The sequence below is a fragment of the Centropristis striata genome, chromosome 1 (assembly GCF_030273125.1).
Source record: "Centropristis striata isolate RG_2023a ecotype Rhode Island chromosome 1, C.striata_1.0, whole genome shotgun sequence".
Lineage (NCBI taxonomy): Eukaryota > Metazoa > Chordata > Actinopteri > Perciformes > Serranidae > Centropristis > Centropristis striata.
Window position 1 is genome coordinate 822841 of NC_081517.1, and position 20061 is coordinate 842901.

The 20061-nt window shown below is 39.3% G+C and overlaps 2 protein-coding genes across 2 annotated transcripts; one reads left to right on the forward strand and one right to left on the reverse strand.

Moving 5' to 3' along the window:
* Positions 1-203: 203 nt before the first annotated feature.
* pi4k2a (phosphatidylinositol 4-kinase type 2 alpha) lies at positions 204-11879 on the reverse strand. The gene is made up of 9 exons (XM_059346190.1): positions 11373-11879; positions 7425-7625; positions 7204-7335; positions 5335-5488; positions 4514-4575; positions 4323-4422; positions 3957-4090; positions 3039-3098; positions 204-1411 (listed from the first exon to the last, which is right to left on the reverse strand). Exons 1-9 carry the CDS (start codon positions 11709-11711, stop codon positions 1250-1252), a joined length of 1344 nt encoding a protein of 447 aa, XP_059202173.1. The 5' UTR covers positions 11712-11879; the 3' UTR covers positions 204-1249.
* Positions 11880-15142: 3263 nt separating this feature from the next.
* On the forward strand, positions 15143-20017 carry pgam1b (phosphoglycerate mutase 1b). Its single transcript, XM_059347741.1, has 4 exons — positions 15143-15505; positions 17925-18199; positions 18289-18469; positions 19376-20017. Exons 1-4 carry the CDS (start codon positions 15367-15369, stop codon positions 19543-19545), a joined length of 765 nt encoding a protein of 254 aa, XP_059203724.1. The 5' UTR covers positions 15143-15366; the 3' UTR covers positions 19546-20017.
* The last annotated feature ends 44 nt before the right edge of the window (positions 20018-20061 follow it).

The window sequence follows — 20061 nt, forward strand, 5'->3', positions numbered from 1 at the left end:
CATTAAACAGAAATTTGATCAATTGTTGTTATAAAACTGTTCATATAAACAGCTTTTACCATTAGCATATTAGTGTGAGACATTTCTAAAACCACCTGCAGTTAATTATAAGAACTGTGCATTAACAGAATACAGCAAAGTCCTGAAGGTCCCTGAATGTTTCATCATTATGTTGTCATCACAAACACATGAGTCATCAACTGTATTAATGTAATATGTTTTAATTATAATCTATCATTAAATATTACATACAAATTATACAGTGCATTGTCACAATACATTTCATGTCAGTCGAGTACAGCAGGAAGTTACTTTGTTGTTTATTCAGGTTCACCTCAGCAGCCAGACAGTCAACAGAAACCAAGATGGCCGATCAAAGAGGAGCTTTTGGACATTTTCTTCTTGTTTTGTTGCTTCTTCACCAGAGATTTAACTCATCAGTGACAGAAGGAAACATTAGGCAGCTTAACAAACAGTTTGTGTGTTTCACCAAAAGTGCCTCCACTATCTAACATCACCCAGATGACTTGCAGATCCTAATCTGAACAGTTAGGAGGAGCTTTGAGTAGGTGTGAAACCAGTTCACATGGCTTGTGTCACGGTGTAAACACGCACTAACCCAGTTCCTAAATCTGCAGGACGTCCCCACAATGAACACTTCTCTTATTTGTTTTAAAAAAATAAAATAAAATGCTCTTCTTCACCAGTGGCACCGCTGCTTCCACCTTCACCAGCCCAGGGCTTTACTGCGCGGGAGGGAATATGCAGGTGAATATTAAAAAGGCAGAGAGGTATGAAGACAAAAAAAAAAAAACATGGAATGCAACAACACCTCCCGTCCATAAAGGAAACACGAGGAGCTTCTGACTGGCAAACATAATGTGCACCCAAAAGTCCAAAAGAAAAGTCTGACACTGTGAAACCTTTTTCCTCTCGCAGGAAAGTACAGAATCTTCATCATTTTTAGGCGTTAATTCTTCATTGACATCCACGCAAGGCACAGAGGGCAAACAGGAGAGAAATGTTCTGAAATTCTTCCTCTTTTGGCCTCATCTCTCCATCGCTCTCTGTCAACAAACATCCACCAGGAGAGGAGGAGAAGAGGAGAAGAGGAGGTGATTATTTCCATCTCCGGGACAGAAACCAGCTCTCAGAGTCGGCCGGTCTTCTTCCTCACATCAACACTCCTCGCTCCTTCTTCCTGCTGTTTCTCCTCCTCTTCCTCTTCCTCCTCCTGGCTGCTTTGCTCCTACCACCAGGTGAAGAAAGGTCTTCTGCTCTGGAAGCTCTGTGTGTAGGACTCGCTGTTGGCTCTCTGAGGAGCTCTGGCTGTTTCTACGATCACTGGAGGCATCTGGACCAGCTGCAGCGGGGTTTTACCGTCCTTCAGGGCCTGGCACAGGTTCAGGATCTTAAAAACAGGAGAAAGAAAAAACTTATTTCTCAGAATTTCTTTCACATAACTGTTGCTCTTAGCTGAGTCATTCAAGGCTTCAGAGTTGTGCAGAAGAGTGCAGAATTTGATGTTTTTAACCCTTTGATGCACAACATGGTCTAAAGTGAACCAACAGAGTTTTTATGTTCTATATCTTTGCAATAAATTATTTTCATCATTCAGTATTTCCAGGTTTTGATCATCATACATCCTAATTTTATGTTTTCCTTTATTCATTTTTTAATAAAATTGCACATGTATCCATTTTTTTAGCTAAGTAGCTTGCTAAGCTAACTACTTAGCTAACTTCTTGGCTAAGTAGTTAGCTAAGTAGCTTGCTAAGCTAACTACTTAGCTAACTTCTTGGCTAAGTATTTAGCTCAGTATAATGATCTGTTGTTATCAAAAACAAGATATTTATCTGGTTCTGGTTAGTGCAAATTGTTTATTTTGGGGGGAAATTTTAAATGTGTGTAAAATCATTCTTGTAGAGTAATTTCACTATTAAAAAGCTTTGATTTGATTACTATTACTGATGGAAGAGATTTTCTGATGTGCAGAATTTGATGTTTTTAACCCTTTGATGCACAACATGGTCTAAAGTGACCCGACAGAGTTTTTATGTTCTATATCTTTGCAATAAATTATTTTCATCATTCAGTATTCCAGGTTTTCCTCAATTAGTTTGTTTTTGATCCTCATACATCCTAATTTTATGTTTTCCTTTATTAATTTTTTAATAAAATCCCTTTTTGTGTCACTACTCTTCTAATGCACAACATGGGTCAAAAATGACCCAGATCAATTTTTTTTTTTAGCTAAGTAGCTTGCTAAGCTAACTACTTAGCTAACTTCTTGGCTAAGTAGTTAGCTAAGTAGCTTGCTAAGCCAACTACTTAGCTAACTTCTTAGCTAACTTCTTGGCTAAGTAGCTTGCTAAGCTAACTACTTAGCTAACTTCTTGGCTAAGTATTTAGCTAAGTATAATGATCTGTTGTTATCAAAAACAAGATATTTGAAAAATACTTGGAATATTCAACCATAAAATAAGTTGAATAAAAAGATAAAGCACATGAAAGCATTAAATAACAGAATGAATGCGGGTCATTTTTGACCCATGTTGTGCATCAAAGGGTTAACAGGATCTGGTTAGTGCAAATTGTTTATTTTGGGGGAAATTTTAAATGTGTGTAAAGTTATTCTTGTAGAGTAATTTCACGATTAAAAAGCTTTGATAATAAGCCTTGATAATAACTAAAATCATTATCACGAAAGCCATGGAAAATGTCCAGATATCAGTTCTTAAATTAAACTCTTATGAGCTATTTTTGTTGTTATCATATTTTTTTTTCCAAACAAATGTGCCTTTAGTTGTACCAGGCATTAAAATGAACAAGAAATTGAAGAAAACAATGGTCTAATATATTTTCCATGACTGTAATGCTTGTTACTACATTTTCTGCGTATGATAAATGGTGTATTTTTGGCAATTTATTATAAGAAAACATGCTTTGGGGTTATGAGTTAAAACCTTTGGGTGAATTTAGGATTTAAAGTAGAGAGAATAATTCAAGAGGGAACATTTAGACCCATGAAAACTCACCTGTCCTCTCATTACAGCTACTTGTTTGTGGAACTGTCCTCTGTCGAAGCCGGGATCTTTCTGTGGGACGGAGAGACCAATAGACACATGTTATATATATATACCGGTATATGTATATATATATATACACTACTGGTCAAAAGTTTTAGAACACACCAACTTTTCCAGAATTTAATTAAAATGATGCAGTTTAATGCCTCAGTGTACTCTGAAATTAATGCACATTTGCAACATTTAAAATTCTTTATTGAGCGTGTTTTGAAAATAAAAAAAAGATTCAAATCACATTTTATGTTGGACTAAAGGACTAAAAAAAAGACACAAAATGACCAAAAAAAGACACAAAATGACAAAAAAGACACCAAAAGACGCAAAATGACAAAAAAAAGACACAAAATGACCAAAAAAAGACACAAAATGACAAAAAAGACACCAAAAGACGCAAAATGACTAAAAAAAAAGACACAAAATGACCAAAAAAAGACACAAAATGACTTACAAAGACATGAAAAGAATTCAAAAATGGACAAAATAGCCCAAGACTCCATAGAGTTAAGTTGTTAACCCATTTCTTGTTCCCTGAAAAAGGCCTACTTGTATAATTCTGAAATGTACATTATTTTCCAGTTTTGGTTAAGCTTACCTTTTTTTATTTACCTCTGGCAGTTCACCACTTACCTTTGGACCCTTTCAAGCTGTTCATTTGACTTGAACTGCTTGAATTTCAATAAAAAACTGGAAAAATTGGGCTGTTCTAAAACTTTTGACCGGTAGTGTATATATATATATTATCATGTTTACAGCCACAGAACTGAATCATCTCCATCTTATATTATCTCTTGTTTAAATGTCTGCATTCATTTCCTCATCCCATTCTCTTACATAACTTCTACGTAATCTGACTGCTTCCATCCATACCTTGAATAATTCGTACAGATCCTCTTCCAGGTCTTTGATGAAGTTGGGGTCTGAGAGTTTGGGCAGGACCAGCTCTCTGATCTCCTGGGAGAAGGGAACTTTGGCCTGGGAGAGCCACGCCCAGTAGAAGGGGTCTGGTGATTGGACACACAAACTGTGTCTTAATAATTATCTACACCACATGTTAAGAGCTTGAAATCGCTGTACAGACACTTGCAATCAAAAAGATATGAATAGAAGAGCAATGAAATAGATGAATAGAAAGAAAAGGAGACATGTTTTAGATGCTTTCACTGGACACACTGTTGGAAAAGGGAGTTACGGTTTGTTCAGAAGCATGAATAGCGTTGTGCTGAAGATGCTTACAGGCTCTCCAGGAGTCAGGGTGTTTGAGGGGGAAGGCCAGGCCGTTGTCTATCGCTGCCAGTTTGATGATGGGATCCTTTACCACCACCCAGTCTGTGTCCTACATGGAGACAGATACAGGGAGAAAATAAACATGTTCCACCATTTGGGTCAGAATTGTTTTTTTAAATGTGTGAGTCTGTGTTCCTCACCCTGTTCCCAACAGGATCCATGGGACAGTCATACTTCAGCAGCCAGTTGTCATTTCCCCTGTCTACAATACAAAATACACACAAGACTCAAAAACAAGCAAATAAACAGACTTCCATGGATGAATTCAAGACTGTACCCAACTGTATAACATCTTAATAACAATATATAAACTAATAAACCTCTGCTGAGCAAGGTCATAATAGTTTTGGATTTTTCATTAGTTTTAGTTTTAATTTTGTTGTGAATTTTTGTTTTCAAATTCAGTTAGTTTTAGTTAGTTTTTAGAGTGAGTTTTCTAGTTTTAGTTTACTTTTTATTTTTTGAAAATGCTTAGTTTTAGTTTAGTTTTTATTAGTTTTAGTGTTAGTTTTAGTTTTTTTGTAATGGGCTATGTGTTGGGTGCCAGATTCAAAGAGGTCATAATAAATGTTTCCTTTATTTCCTTTGGTTTATCATCTCAGCCCCAATAAGGTTATTAACTCTTACAGTTCTGGTGTTTTGAATTTTGGTTCTAGTGTAAACATCCCGGTCTCAGTAAACATATTCACCATGTGTTGCATGTTCAAATAGAAACACTGAATTATGAATGAAAAAAGTTAACAAAAACGAAAACTAAGGACATTTTCACTATAATTTTATTTAGTTTTGTAACCACAAAATACAGTTTCAGTTAGTTATCGTTTTTTTAAAAACTCTAGTTTTTATTTTTATTTCAGTTAACGAAAATGTAGTTTTCGTTATTTCGTTAGTTTTCGTTAACTATAATAACCTTGCTGCTGAGTTTATTCTCTATACCTATAACCCAGCCCTGACTACGTGCCTGTGTTCCTGATGATGTAATCGAGGACGACGAGCCGCTCGAACTGCAGCTGGAGCTGCCGGTTGGTGTTCTCAGGCAGAGGCTCCGCTTCAAACCTCCGCAGCCAGAAATCTGCATCCTTGTACCCGTCAACAAAGAGCTGGAAGGAGCCGACCTGGTGGAGCAGCAGCAAATCAGGGTCTTTATGTTAGACACAGCACATAAAGCACAACACAACATACTCAGAAACAAGCTGACAGAGATGGAGAGGATCTTTCCTTCATCTCCTGGATCACAGATTAGCTGACAGGAAGGAAACAGTATGTCAGGTTGGGGAACTGTGTTTCTGGGACATTAATGAGCAGCACAGGGGCTCCACAAGGCACTGTTCTGGCTCCATTCCTGTTCACACTGTACAGGGGCTCCACAAGGCACTGTTCTGGCTCCACTCCTGTTCACACTGTACAGGGGCTCCACAGGGTACTGTTCTGGCTCCACTCCTGTTCACACTGTACAGGGGCTCCACAAGGCACTGTTCTGTCTCCACTCCTGTTCACACTGTACAGGGGCTCCACAAGGCACTGTACTGGCTCCACTCCTGTTCACACTGTACACAGGGGCTCCACAGGGCACTGTTCTGGCTCCACTCCTGTTCACACTGTACAGGGGCTCCACAGGGTACTGTTCTGGCTCCACTCCTGTTCACACTGTACACAGCCGACTTCAAATACAACTCTGAGTCCTGCCGCATCCAGAAGTACTCGGACGACCCTGCTATTGTGGCGTGTATCATGAATGGACAGGAATCTGAATATAGGGATCTGATAAAAGCCTTCAGTGACTGGAGACAAGAACTATCTCCTACTGAACACCTGTGATGAACATAGATTTCCGCAGGTTCATGGACCAAAAAATCAGCAGTGGACGGCTCTTTTCTCACTGTTGCAGGACGGAGAGAAAATAAAAAAGATCCTTCTCTCCTACAGCCACCAGGCTGTCTCATTCTAACAGAGTTACCAAACTAACTGAATTTCCCCTCAGGGATGAATAAAGTAATTTTGAATTTGAATGTATTCTCTGAATTAATAATACATTTTAAATATTATAATTTGTTTTTCCTTGAAGGGATAGTACAGATTTTCAGATTCAGTGTATTACCTACAATAGATGGCAGCTTAGCAAAGCAGCAGCAAAATGTTTTTAGCAAAAAAATCTGTTTAAGTTACGTTATACTACTTATGAAGTGAAGTTTTTTACTTACAGAACACTGAAGTTGTCAATCTACCACTGCCTCAACCAGTTAGTTAGTTTGTGTTATTGTGTGACTTTGGTGCCTTAGAGGGTTAGTTTACAATAACACTAACTAAGTGAAAGAGGCAGTGGTAGACCAGGTCCTGGGTTCTGCAAGGTAAAGTTAAAGTTTCTGTCATAGAAGCCTGGTGGTTTTGAAGAGAACAAAGAACAGTTCCAGTTCCCCTCACATGAAACCTTAAACAAGGCTCTCGGACAGCAAGGTTAAATTATCTAATACAACGTACACTTACACTGATATTGATTTTTTTTATTTTTTTTTAGGCGGCTAAAATGCATTTAGCTGCTTCCCCTGTACAGCAGTACAACGCTTAGCTTCTGCGTCATGCTAACCGCCATCTACTGGTAATACACTGACTATAAATAAGTACCTCATATAAGTCCACCTCAATACATTTGACCTTTCCCTTTGATGCACTAAACAGAGTTAAAGAAAGAATCCCTCCTTAAACCCTTCACATAAACTGACTTGGTCTTTTTGTTGCTTGGGGGTGTATTTTTTTAACAAAAGCCCCGAAAAAAACACAAATCAATCACAGAAATCAATCCCCTGAGTAATACAACAGTTGGTTAGATTACCTTGGGTGGCAGTCCAATCCTATGGAACCGCTGGCCCACTTTCGGGACCTTCTCCAGGGCGAGCCTCTTTCCTCGAGACTTCACTCTGTCTATGGCACTGTAGTTGAATGTTTCACTGGCCAGGTACACCACCTAAAGAGCAACAGACTGATTCAGAAAAAGGGAATTTGCAAAATGGTTTGTAGCTGTTGTAATGCGGCGGCAGCACCGTGTGTTGGTACCTTGGTCCGTGGAACGATGTTGAGCTCCAGTTTCTGGTCTACGAGGCTGGCCCCGGCCTCCGACAGGTAACCCTGGTTCAGGACCAGACAGTCGCGGCCAAAACAGCAGGGACAGCACAGCTTCTGGAGCCATTTAGTCCACTTAGGGTTCAGCTGGCCGTAAGGCTCCTCATTCTTAGGTTTGAACACGCCAATGATTTTCTGTGGAAGGAAACAGAGAGCAGACAGAGGTAAGGAACCCTTAGGGAGTTAGGAAAGGAACATTTAGGAATAGAGCAGAAAGGAAGGTTTGGTTCTAGGAGGGCTGTATGAAAGAGGACTGCAATATTATGTTTCTGGGATACTGTATCCATCCTCAGAAACACTGGATTGATTTTGAATTAATAGTTTACATGTAAAGATTCCAAGCAGACAGATGTTGGATGTGATATACACTACTGGTCAAAAGTTTTAGAACACACCAACTTTTCCAGAATTTAATTGAAAATGATGCAGTTTAATGTCTCAGTGTACTCTGAAATTAATGCACATTTGCAACATTTAAAATTCTTTATTGAGCATGATAGTGTTTTGAAAGTAAAAAAAAAGATTCAAAATCACATTTTATGTTGGACTAAAGGACTAAAAAAGACACAAAATGACCAAAAAAAGACACAAAATGACAAAAAAAGACACCAAAAGACACAAAATGACAAAAAAAAGACACAAAATGACTAAAAAAAGACACAAAATGACCAAAAAAAGACACAAAATGACTTACAAAGACATGAAAAGAATTCAAAAATGGACAAAATAGCCCAAGACTCCATAGAGTTAAGTTGTTAACCCATTTCTTGTTCCCTGAAAAAGGCCTACTTGTATAATTCTGAAATGTACATTATTTTCCAGTTTTGGTTAAGCTTACCTTTTTTTATTTACCTCTGGCAGTTCACCACTTACCTTTGGACCCTTTCAAGCTGTTCATTTGACTTGAACTGCTTGAATTTCAATAAAAAACTGGAAAAATTGGGGTGTTCTAAAACTTTTGACCGGTAGTGTGTGCCAATGCAGATCTCACTGCTTGTTCTGTGTGTGAGGACAGTTTTCCAGGTTTGCCCTCCGTGTTTACGAGGACCGTGGTTAGTGGTTATTGGTTGTCCACAGCCACCGTGCTCTGTAAAAAGTGAAACTACAAACTGTCCTTAAAGCCTTAAAGCCTCGAGGGGTCGAGCGTTTGATCAGCAAAAGATAGATTTGGGGCGTGGTGTCACTTTAAAGTTGTATTTAGAAATCACATGTTGCATTACGCGCGTATCACACGCATAAACACACACACTTACACACCGATTACATGATGAAACTTGGTCATCGTGGGGAATTATATCCTCACAGAGCGAGCACATGACTACTAAGCACACTGGTGACTAACTGAAGAAACGGGAGTGAAGGAGGGGGGCAGAGGAAGCAGGTCACTGGATGAAAAGCTCACAGCCCAGAATACATTTTTCTGTTTGGTAAGCCTTTAGTGAGTGTAGAAAGTGGCACATAAAAAGGATTATCTTGTCTTGAACAGACTTCGATTGCAACGAGTGAAATTTGTGATAATCCGGCCACAAAGTCCAAAGACACACTTCCTTTTTTTTTTTTTTATTGAAATGGGCTAATCACCGCTCTGTCGATAGAGGACACAGTGTGAGGACATCGTCTGGGAGTTGTGCAAGACTTTTACTGGTCGGCTCCATTAGATCAAACTTTACCGCCATTAATCTGCATGATTAGAGTCAGGAGACAGTGTCGAGAGGGACAAATGGGAAGAAATGCTTTATAGCTGTCCTTGTGTGGTAAAATAAAGTAATTTCAAGCGCTCAATAAGCCAGACAGACGTGAGCTCAGCCTTTTCTGTTTGATTAGATAGTTAAGACTTTGTTCTCTGTCCAGACTTTCAATCAGGGGAACGGCAAGAAAAAAACAGGAGAGCGAGCAGAAAGCATGTAGACAAGCATCTTACTGGGACGCTGTTATTGTTGACATTATAGTGACAGCTGGTCAGAGATTTCACTAACAGACAGGTGTGAACACCTGCAGTCACACTGATGCTAGAAGCATTTCAGGGTGAGCTAACAACTGGATCAAGAGGTTAAAATACTAAAAAGTGAATGTAAATGTTGTATAATGTTTTAATGAAATACACTACCGGTCAAAAGTTTTAGAACACCCCAATTTTTCCAGTTTTTTATTGAAATTCAAGCAGTTCAAGTCAAATGAACAGCTTGAAAGGGTCCAAAGGTAAGTGGTGAACTGCCAGAGGTAAATAAAAAAAGGTAAGCTTAACCAAAACTGGAAAATAATGTACATTTCAGAATTATACAAGTAGGCCTTTTTCAGGGAACAAGAAATGGGTTAACAACTTAACTCTATGGAGTCTTGGACTATTTTGTCCATTTTTGAATTCTTTTCATGTCTTTGTAAGTCATTTTGTGTCTTTTTTTAGTCATTTTGTGTCTTTTTTTGGTCATTTTGTGTCTTTTTTTAGCCATTTTGTGTCTTTTTTTGGTCATTTTGTGTCTTTTTTTAGTCCTTTAGTCCAACAGAGTACACTGAGACATTAAACTGCATCATTTTCAATTAAATTCTGGAAAAGTTGGTGTGTTCTAAAACTTTTGACCAGTAGCGTATATGCAATTTATGTATCTATATCTTAATGGCTTTAATAGTGTAAACTATGGCTGTACAATTGATCAGTTTTATTTAAATACTGACTAGTGCAAAATCCAAATTATAGGAGGAGTAATACTTGTTACAGGCAAAAAATATTACCAAAACAAATCACACCATGGCCATTTAACATCATTTTAAATGAAAATAAGAATAATGATGGAGTATCAGAAGTGAAATATCAGTCAAATATAATTGCAAATCATGCGGCTCCAGTGTAAAAGTGTTCAGTCAGACAGTAAAGACAGGAACCAGCTGCAGGGTCACCAACAGAAACAACACAGCTTCATTACTTGTAGTATTCACTCTGTCATGCATTATAACGTTGCATTGTATTCTTTTGACACAGTTAAACATGCCACATCAGTAGCCATTTTTAAAAACAGATTAAAAACCTATCTTTTCTCTACAGCATTTGGTTGAACTGTGTGCATGTGTGGTTGTGGGAGTGGGTGCACATGTGTGAGTAAGTCAGTGTGTATGTGGTGAATATGGAATAGCTTGTCTACCTGCACTCTTCAATTAATTTGTAATCGATTGTTGTTTGATTTTTCTGTGTTTTTTGTTGTTGTTGTTGTTGTTTTTAACCGTAATTATGTGTATTGTGAAGCACATTGAGTCTGCCTTGTGCATGAAATGCGCTCTATAAATAAAGTTGAATTGAATTTAATTTAATTTTGTATTCAAAGGATCTGTTGTTTACAGCTCGGTTAGCTCTCATGGACTCAAGTGCTCTTATTGAATGTACCCAATGTTTGTATAGCGTTTGAATATGTTTGTCTATGTACTTTGTATATCTATGTCAAAACTCTAATAAATATATTGTTGAAAAAAAATATATATATATAATTGCAAATCATGCGGCTCCAGTGTAAAAGTGTTCTGTGAGACAGTAAAGACAGGAACCAGCTGGCAGGGTCACCAACAGAAACAACACAGCTGCCATTAGTTGTAGTATTAACACTGTCATTATAGTGCATTATAACGTTGCATTGTGTTATTTTGTATTGAAAGAATCTGTTGTTTACAGCTCGGTTGTGTCTAAGTTTAACCTGCAGGCTCGTGTTGTGTTTTGATGCCTTGCAGCCTATTTGCCCAGTCATCCAGGCTGCTGGAGGCCTTTTGATTTCAGGAGCCACTTTATCAAAACACTCATACGACACACAAGACTTCACAGAGCTAAGACCGCTCATAGGACCGTGACATGGCAGCAGCTGTGTGTAATCAGTAGATATAAGTGGCATCTCTTCTTACCCCCTGTGAGTCTTTGACAAAATAGCTCCCACTGGATCCCTGGTAGATCCTCTCCGGGTAGATCCCCTCCTCGATGGCTCGCTCGGCCTTCCGGATGATCTCTCTGAACTCGGGATCCTCCGGGAACTCGTTCCGGTGCGGCTCCCGCGGCGAGCTCCCACGATCCCGGTCCAGGAGCGGCTGCCTCTCCCGGCTGCGCCCCGGACTGCCTGCCGGGATGCGCACCACCGAGCCCGGGGTGCTCCCGAAGCCGCCCCGGGGGCTGGGGGGCTCCGCGGGACAGTAGCTGAAATCACCGGAGTCCCGGAGCGGAGAGACGAGCGGACTCGTCTCGTCCATGACTGCGGAGGAGGAGGAGGATGAGGATGAGGAGTTGCTTTAACTCCTGGAGGAAGAAGAGAAAGAGAGGAAAGAGAAAAGAGGACAAAATAGAAGAGGGAAAGAAAGTGGGACGGTTGTTTTGTTGGCTAGTTGTGACGCTGGCTAACAAGGAAACACGGGAGAAAAAAAGAAAAGTCAGCTGACTGTCAGCTTCCGGGAAGAGGCGGGGCTTAATGAGTGTTTTGATTTTCAACCAATCAGCATTCAGATACTCCTGTCAACAACCTCATCTCTTGCGCTGATTGGACGCAATCATTCCGCCTACGGAAGGCACGTGAGACCATAGAAATCAATTCATTAACGCCATACCGTCACCCTCATAGACATATATACATATATATATGTATATATATATATATAATAAATATATATATATATGTCTATGATCGTCACCCTGTTAAAATTATGGCCTAACCCATTTTTTCAAGTTTTACAGGAAACACAAAAAACTTAACCAAAAGTGTAACATATGGCATTTATTGATCATTTCACTCAAAAAGATGTAACAAAGGATGGCTATTGGCATAGTAATAACACTGTGTGTAAATTATGTAACTTAAATAAATAAATTACTTTGTTGACTTAATTTTTTGAACATGCCTTTGTGACTTAAATAAGATATGGTAACACTTTATTTTGAAGAGTCACACAAGCCTGTCAGAAACATGACATGACAAGTATCATGAGCATTAATGTTACTTCAAAGTGTCATTAATGCTCATGACACATCCCATGTCATGTTTATGACACGCTCATGTCACTCTTATGTAGACACCTTCAAAATAAAGGGTTACCAATATTAGTGTCAACAATAAAACACTGATAAACTAAAGTGATAACTAAACAATCTCCCTCTAGCTCTTCTTTGCTGGGTTCTTATCTGATGACTATCAATGTGGAAAATTGTCAAAGAAGTGATTATTTTAAAGGGGTAAAATCATGATCTGATCAACTCCAAGGTGTGTTTACACCCTATTTTAAAACTTCCCCAAATAAATTAAACAAAATGTAATCATTAAATGTTGATATCAACATATTATTAAGTCATTTTATTTCACGTCTAAAAGAGCTGGTGGCTTCAGTTTTGTTTTTGTTTTTTAAAGCAAAATTAAAAAAAATATTGTTCTTTTAACTTTACCTTTGCCATCGGTTAGTCTTCAATGACTTCCTCTAGTTTCAAGCCAGTGAGTATGGATATAAAAAATGTGCTACTCCACCCTCCGTTGGAAGGTCAAAGGTCATCTTTGAGTAATACTTTGAAAATCCAAAGAGTTCCAGAGTCAGTGTGTGTCATAGCTGGAGGGTCCAAGTCACAAGTCAATGAGTCTTCATTACCAAAAGATAATAGTCTCTCAAGCTGTTTTATAGTGTTTTGCTCTGTTTATGCCTCACAATAAACGTGATAATTTTTGTAATAATCATGTGTTTTCCTATTTTTATGTCTGTCTGATCCAGGTTCAGTGTTAAAATCTACAGTTCTAGTGTCTGCAGCCGTGTTTGAGAGAGAGAGAAGGAAAACAAGGCCACCGATAGATAGAAAGTAAAAAAGTAAATATCATCTGTATTGTGTGTTTGACGTCTTATAACTGACTGGGATTTGAACATGTGTATTGTGAGATGTGAACCTGAGTTACACAACTGAGACTCGGTCAGATTCGAGTCACAAATAACTCCACCCCAACACTAACACTCACACGCACACACACACACACACACACACACACACACACACACAGATTCATGAACACGCATACATGCACCACCGCTTATTTTTTCATTATATTATTACCCTTTTTTTTGTTTTTTTTGTTTTGTTTGTTTTGTGTCATTAGTTTGTTGTTTATTTCTTTTCTTAGAGATCCTCATTTGGGTAATACCAGTTAGCCTTGTATATATGTTTGTCTGTTTACCCTATGTTTTTGTTATTTACTTTGTGAATATATACCTTGAAAAAAAAAGGGGGGGGGGGGGGGGGGGGGATGCAAGGTACAATTTTGTAAAGAAAACGAAATGACTCATTATGTTTGTGAAAGTAAGAAGCCTTGCAATAATAATAATATAAAAAAAATAAAAAAAAATAAAAGTTTGGGACTTGTGCACCAAGACTGACATGTGACCTGCAGACCAATGAGTCCCTCTGGTGTCTACTAGTATATTATATATATTTTCCAGTTAACGTGATGATCATGATGCATGCTGATGTAACCATGTTCTGTATAAATGCAGTGGTGGAAAGTAACTAAGTACATTTACTCAAGTACTGTACTTAAGTACAATTTTGAGGTACTTGTACTTAACTTGAGTGTTTCTATTTTCTCTAAATGTATACTTCTACTCCACTACATTTAGAGGCAAATATTGTACTTTTTACTCCACTACATTTAGCTTTAGACAGCTTTAGTTACTTTACAGGTCCAGATTTAACATAAAACAAATGATCAATTTAAGGTGATTAGACTTTTTTTTATTTTATCAAATCTTATAACAGTATATTAAATACTTAAATGAGCCATGTCTTTACAAAATTAAAACCCTGCTTACATAAAATCATCAATACAAATAATGTAATAATATATTTAGAATATATAAAACAATCTGAGTGGGTTCATTCTGCACAACAAGTACTTTTACTTTTGATACTTTAAGTACATTTTGATGCTGATACTTTTGTACTTTTACTTAAGTAAGTTTTGATTGCAGGACTTTTACTTGTAGTGGAGTCATTTCATAGTGTGGTATTAGTACTTTTACTTAAGTACGGGATCTGAATACTTCTTTTTTTTTTTTTTTTTTTTTAAATAAACTTTATTAAGGCAGTTGGTTGGGGTGTAATACAAAAAAATACATCAGAACGTCGCCAGGGGGTTTCAATAAATCATAAAGAGGTTGTCATACAAAAATATTATAAAAATTACAAATATTCAGAGTTTTAGCAGCTTTCAAATTAGTAGAGTCTTTAATAGAATTAATATACTGCTTGGTTTCACTTATAAATATAGAAAAGAGGGGATTTTTTTTTGTGTATCGAGATTTATGTATGTGATATTTTGCCAATAGTGTAATTAGATTTATAATGTAATATTGATTTTTTTTGTGTGTATGGGAAGTCAGTGAAACCAAACAGTATATTTTCAAAACAAAGGGACAAATTAGGTTCAATTGAAAAAAAAAGGAAGTTACAAATATCTTTCCAGAACATGTGAATACTTCTTCCACCACTGTATAATGTATCATGGCAGGTTTCCATATGATGCAGCAGGAGGCCTGCTGGCCGGGTGGACGTGCCGCTGTGCGCATCATCATCATCCTCCTCCTCCTCCTCCTCCTCCTCCTCCTCCTCCTCCTCCTCCGGCGCACTCAGCTCGCTCTCTTATTGGCTGAAAGCAGCAGGAAGAGCGTTTGTGTCGTGAGATCTGTCAAGTTCAGACAGGCAGACCAACTCTACCCAAAAACTCTCCTCCAGCTCTCCAAAATACTGCGCCCGCGTCTCTGCAGCCGGATTTGGAGTTGCGGCGACACCAGGACGCATCTGCGGACTCTTCTGTCGCGTTATAAGAAGACTCACTCACCACACACTTCCCGGAAATACAGCGCAGAGGGCATCGGTGTGAGGATGGCTGCCTACAAGCTGGTCCTGATCCGCCATGGAGAGAGCTGCTGGAACCAGGAGAACCGATTCTGCGGCTGGTTTGACGCGGACCTGAGTGAGACCGGAGAGCACGAGGCCAAGAGGGGCGGGCAGGCCCTGAAAGGTACCGGATACCGGATCATGTTGTGGTGTTAGGGCCCTAATCTGGATCTCTCTCGGTCATTGGATTAATGCAAGCCAGTGCTTATTATGCAACTCTGGCGGATAGAGGAACAGGTAGTAGAGGGCCCACTGCGACACCAGACCAGGGAGAGAGAGAGAGAGAGAGAGAGAGATGCAAAAATGAAAAAAAAAATGCTGTGTATAGAGCACCATGTGTGTGTTTAATGGGAAAAGGTCGCTACACTGCACTGCTCTGAAGGATTTAATGCCTTTTCATGACATTTGGTCACATTTGTCATCACACTAGAGTACCAGCCGTTTTAGTAGATAACAAATATGCTACGGATAAAACATTTATCACACTAAGAATGGCAAACTTTATTGTTTACATCTCAAATAAGCAAACTGTGACATTAAAATATGAGAGAGAGAGTTTACATTAGAGAGAGAGAGAGGGAGAGAGAGAGCATTACTAGGCTGGATTCTTGCTGTTAGACCTTGGAACAATACCAAACTGGAGAGTTTTCACTTTTCTAGGAGGATTTAGATGTTTCAGATGGTTTGATAAGTCATCAGTCAGAGTTTCCCTTGAGCACATGTGTCCCACACCTCTAGTCAGGACTCTGGCCCTTGTCATATGCTCTTTATTTAAGGTATTATTTGCCTTAGATATATGCATTAAATTAAATTATATAAAATGTATAATACAGTTGTGGGGAAAGCTTAACACTAGAGAAGGTGTTGGGAAGAGATGATATTTTACTGGAATGTGGGAACATTTTAAAGATATACATTTCCTTTACTAAACATACTAACTTGGATGTTATATGTTCAACAGAAAGATGAAGACTGAGCCACAATGTAACTGTCAGTAGACAGACTGTCTATATAAATGCTGACATCTTGATAAAATCCTTCAGATCTGAGGAATAATGCAGCACAAGGCCAGATCTCTGAGGACGAATGCTTTAGTTATCAGTAGAGATGCTGTGAAGAGAAATGCGTGAAATGTTGCAATTCATTGTGCTGGATTTTGCAGTTTTATGTAGAGGAAGGTGGGCAAGGCCAGGATGGTTTAATTCTATGTATTTCTGTCTGTGTGACACAGTCCCTGTTGTTTTTCTGTGACCCAGAAATCCTCTGCAGGAACCACCCTGCAGGCCTCAGGCTGCCTGAGTCCCCTGACCAAGCAAAAGCAAATATATATCTAAATGTTGGAAGAGAAACAATACATAATGCTGCTTTTATTCCCCTCGCAAGTAACAAAAAACATGGTTATTTGTAGGGCTGGTGATATATCAATATAAAAAATATATCGATATATATTTTAAATGTGATATAGAATTAGACCATATCACATATGCCAATATAGTTATTTTTTTTCTTTCGTTATATATTAATGCTGCCCTTACAGGGTTTGTCATATTTAGTTCTTTTGTAATGTTCGTTAGTCTTTTCTCATAGAAAAATGTTATTTCAAAAAAAGATTGGCCCATTTTATTTCTTAGGCTATTTTTATTTAAGATATTTTTTTATTTAAATGTGCACTTTATGGAGCTTTGATCTTTTTAAAAAAGGTTCTCCTGTTGTTATACAGTATTTATGTTCACTTAAATAAACGGTTTCACTAAAACTACTTGTGACATGTCATATTTGGCTTTAACTGAACATTTGCTCTCTAAAGATATCGGGATGTATATCGATATTCATCCTAAATACACTACTGGTCAAAAGTTTTAGAACACATCAACTTTTCCAGAATTTAATTGGAAATGATGCAGTTTAATGTCTCAGTGTACTCTGAAATTAATGCACATTTGCAACATTTAAAATTCTTTATTGAGCATGATAGTGTTTTGAAAGTAAAAAAAGATTCAAAATCACATTTTATGTTGGACTAAAGGACTAAAAAAAGACACAAAATGACCAAAAAAAGACACAAAATGACAAAAAAAGACACAAAATGACAAAAAAAGACACCAAAAGACACAAAATGACCAAAAAAGACACAAAATGACTTACAAAGACATGAAAAGAATTCAAAAATGGACAAAATAGCCCAAGACTCCATAGAGTTAAGTTGTTAACCCATTTCTTGTTCTCTGAAAAAGGCCGACTTGTATAATTCTGAAATGTACATTATTTTCCAGTTTTGGTTAAGCTTACCTTTTTTTATTTACCTCTGGCAGTTCACCACTTACCTTTGGACCCTTTCAAGCTGTTCATTTGACTTGAACTGCTTGAATTTCAATAAAAAACTGGAAAAATTGGTGTGTTCTAAAACTTTTGACCGGTAGTGTATATGGGGATATGACTTTATGTCCATATTGCCCAGCCCTCCTTATTTTACCTCTCTCTCTGTCTGAAGCATCAGTGAATATTCACATTAACCATGTTTTAATGTCTCTGACTCTCCTCAGATGCTGGCTATGAGTTTGATATCTGCTACACCTCGGTCCTGAAGAGAGCCATCCGCACGCTGTGGTTTGTCCTGGACAGCATCGACCAGATGTGGCTGCCGGTCCAGCGGACCTGGAGGCTCAACGAGCGCCACTACGGTGGCCTGACGGGGCTCAACAAGGCTGAGACGGCGGCGAAACACGGAGAGGCCCAGGTCAAGATCTGGAGGCGCTCCTTCGACACGCCTCCCCCCCCCATGGACGAGGGCCACGACTACTACCAGAACATCAGCAAGGTGACGGGTCCTTCTCCTTAACGTCTCCATGACAACAGTGTGAGCTAAAACACAACTGACCACTATAACTATAACCTCTGGTGTTGTAGGACCGGCGCTACGCGGAGCTGACGGAGGAGCAGCTGCCCAGCTGTGAGAGTCTGAAGGACACCATCGCCAGAGCTCTGCCCTTCTGGAACGAAGAGATCGTCCCTCAGATCAAAGACGGGAAGAGAGTGCTGATCGCTGCCCACGGCAACAGTCTCCGGGGCATCGTCAAGCACCTGGAGGGTGAGAAACACAGGAGACTTGTTTCTAGATAGATAGATAGATAGATAGATAGACGATGACGCGTACTACTCGGCACTTGGAAGCTTTCCGGATCCAACATGGCTGCTGCAGACGCGAAACTCTCTTTAGCTGCAGATGGTGTTTTAAATAGTTTAGAGCGAAAGTTGAAAGGCGATAGGTCTCTCGGCGTCTCCGCTGTCCCGCGGCTTGGAGCCAGATCGCCGGTAGCACCGGCTCGTAGCGCCGCACCGGCGAGACCGCCGGTGATCTGGCTCCGAGCCGGGGGACAGCGGAGCCCCCAGAGACCCCCAGCAGCTTGTTTATTGCCCATAAAATCAGTGGATGTGTGGCTGAATGACATGAGGGGGAATAAAGCGTGAAAATAAATAATCTTGCAGAAAGCGAGAACTGGAGAAGCAAAGCAGCAGCAACACTCTCTCACAGACACACACACAACAAACATCCATCTCTGTTGCTCTACTACGTCATCTGGTATAACTGATCTGATTGGCTAAGAGCTACCTACAGACGCTTTGATAGACATTCTAAGCGTCCAATAAACGGCTCCGGAGGATCGTAAACCACACCTCCTCTACGGAGAAATGAATGGCTGGTATGTACCAAATAACATTTGGTACCAAGTACCAAATCTCAAATGAGATTTGGTCTGGACACCAAGGCTAGCCAGGTGTCCACCAAGGTGTTAGCCAGGCTATGAATTTCAATAAAAAACTAGAAAAATTGGGGTGTTCTAAAACTTTTAGTGTATATATTACCTCTGGACACACTGCTTGAAATAAAAGTGTATTGTCTCAAACTGATCAGATGATTGTAAGTCTTCTCTATGTAGATGATAAAGTCTTTTCTATGTAGGTTATAACTCTGCGTGTGTGTTTCTGTGTCCAGGTATGTCTGAGGAGGCCATCATGGAGCTCAACCTGCCGACAGGAATCCCCATCGTCTACGAGCTGGACAAGAACCTGAAGCCTTTAGGACCCATGCAGTTCCTGGGAGACGAGGAGACCGTCAAGAAAGCCATGGAAGCTGTGGCGGCTCAGGGCAAAGCCAAGAAATAGACTCCCCCGACCCCTGACCTCTGACCCCTGACCCCTGACCCCTGACCCCGGCTGAGCTAGAGTACACATCTATCATGTGCTGTTCAGTTACCACCAGGTCATTTACTGTTACTGTCATCACAACCTTGCACCCACACAGACATATAATGTGCACTTTATTTTGATAATTCCCTGCTTAAACACAATGATTTGATTGGTCTTTACTTTATGACATAAACTGAAACATACATGTCGTTATGATACGCTGGATCAGCTGTAATACAGTTTAAGCACTGACCAAAAGGCTAAATTGGGGACCAGGAAATAGACGAACCTGCAGAATCATCCCATGTATTCTTCCTGTGTGAGTGAAGCTCAGAGGAACAGTAGAACTAGAGAGAAACACTGGTAGAACGCTCTGCACTGCTGATATCTGTTTGTTTGCTGTGGCATTGTGATGAGAATAAATGTTGTCAGCCATTATGTGATGAAATCTGTGTCTGTGTTTCCTTCCAGTATACAGGAGCATCTCAATAC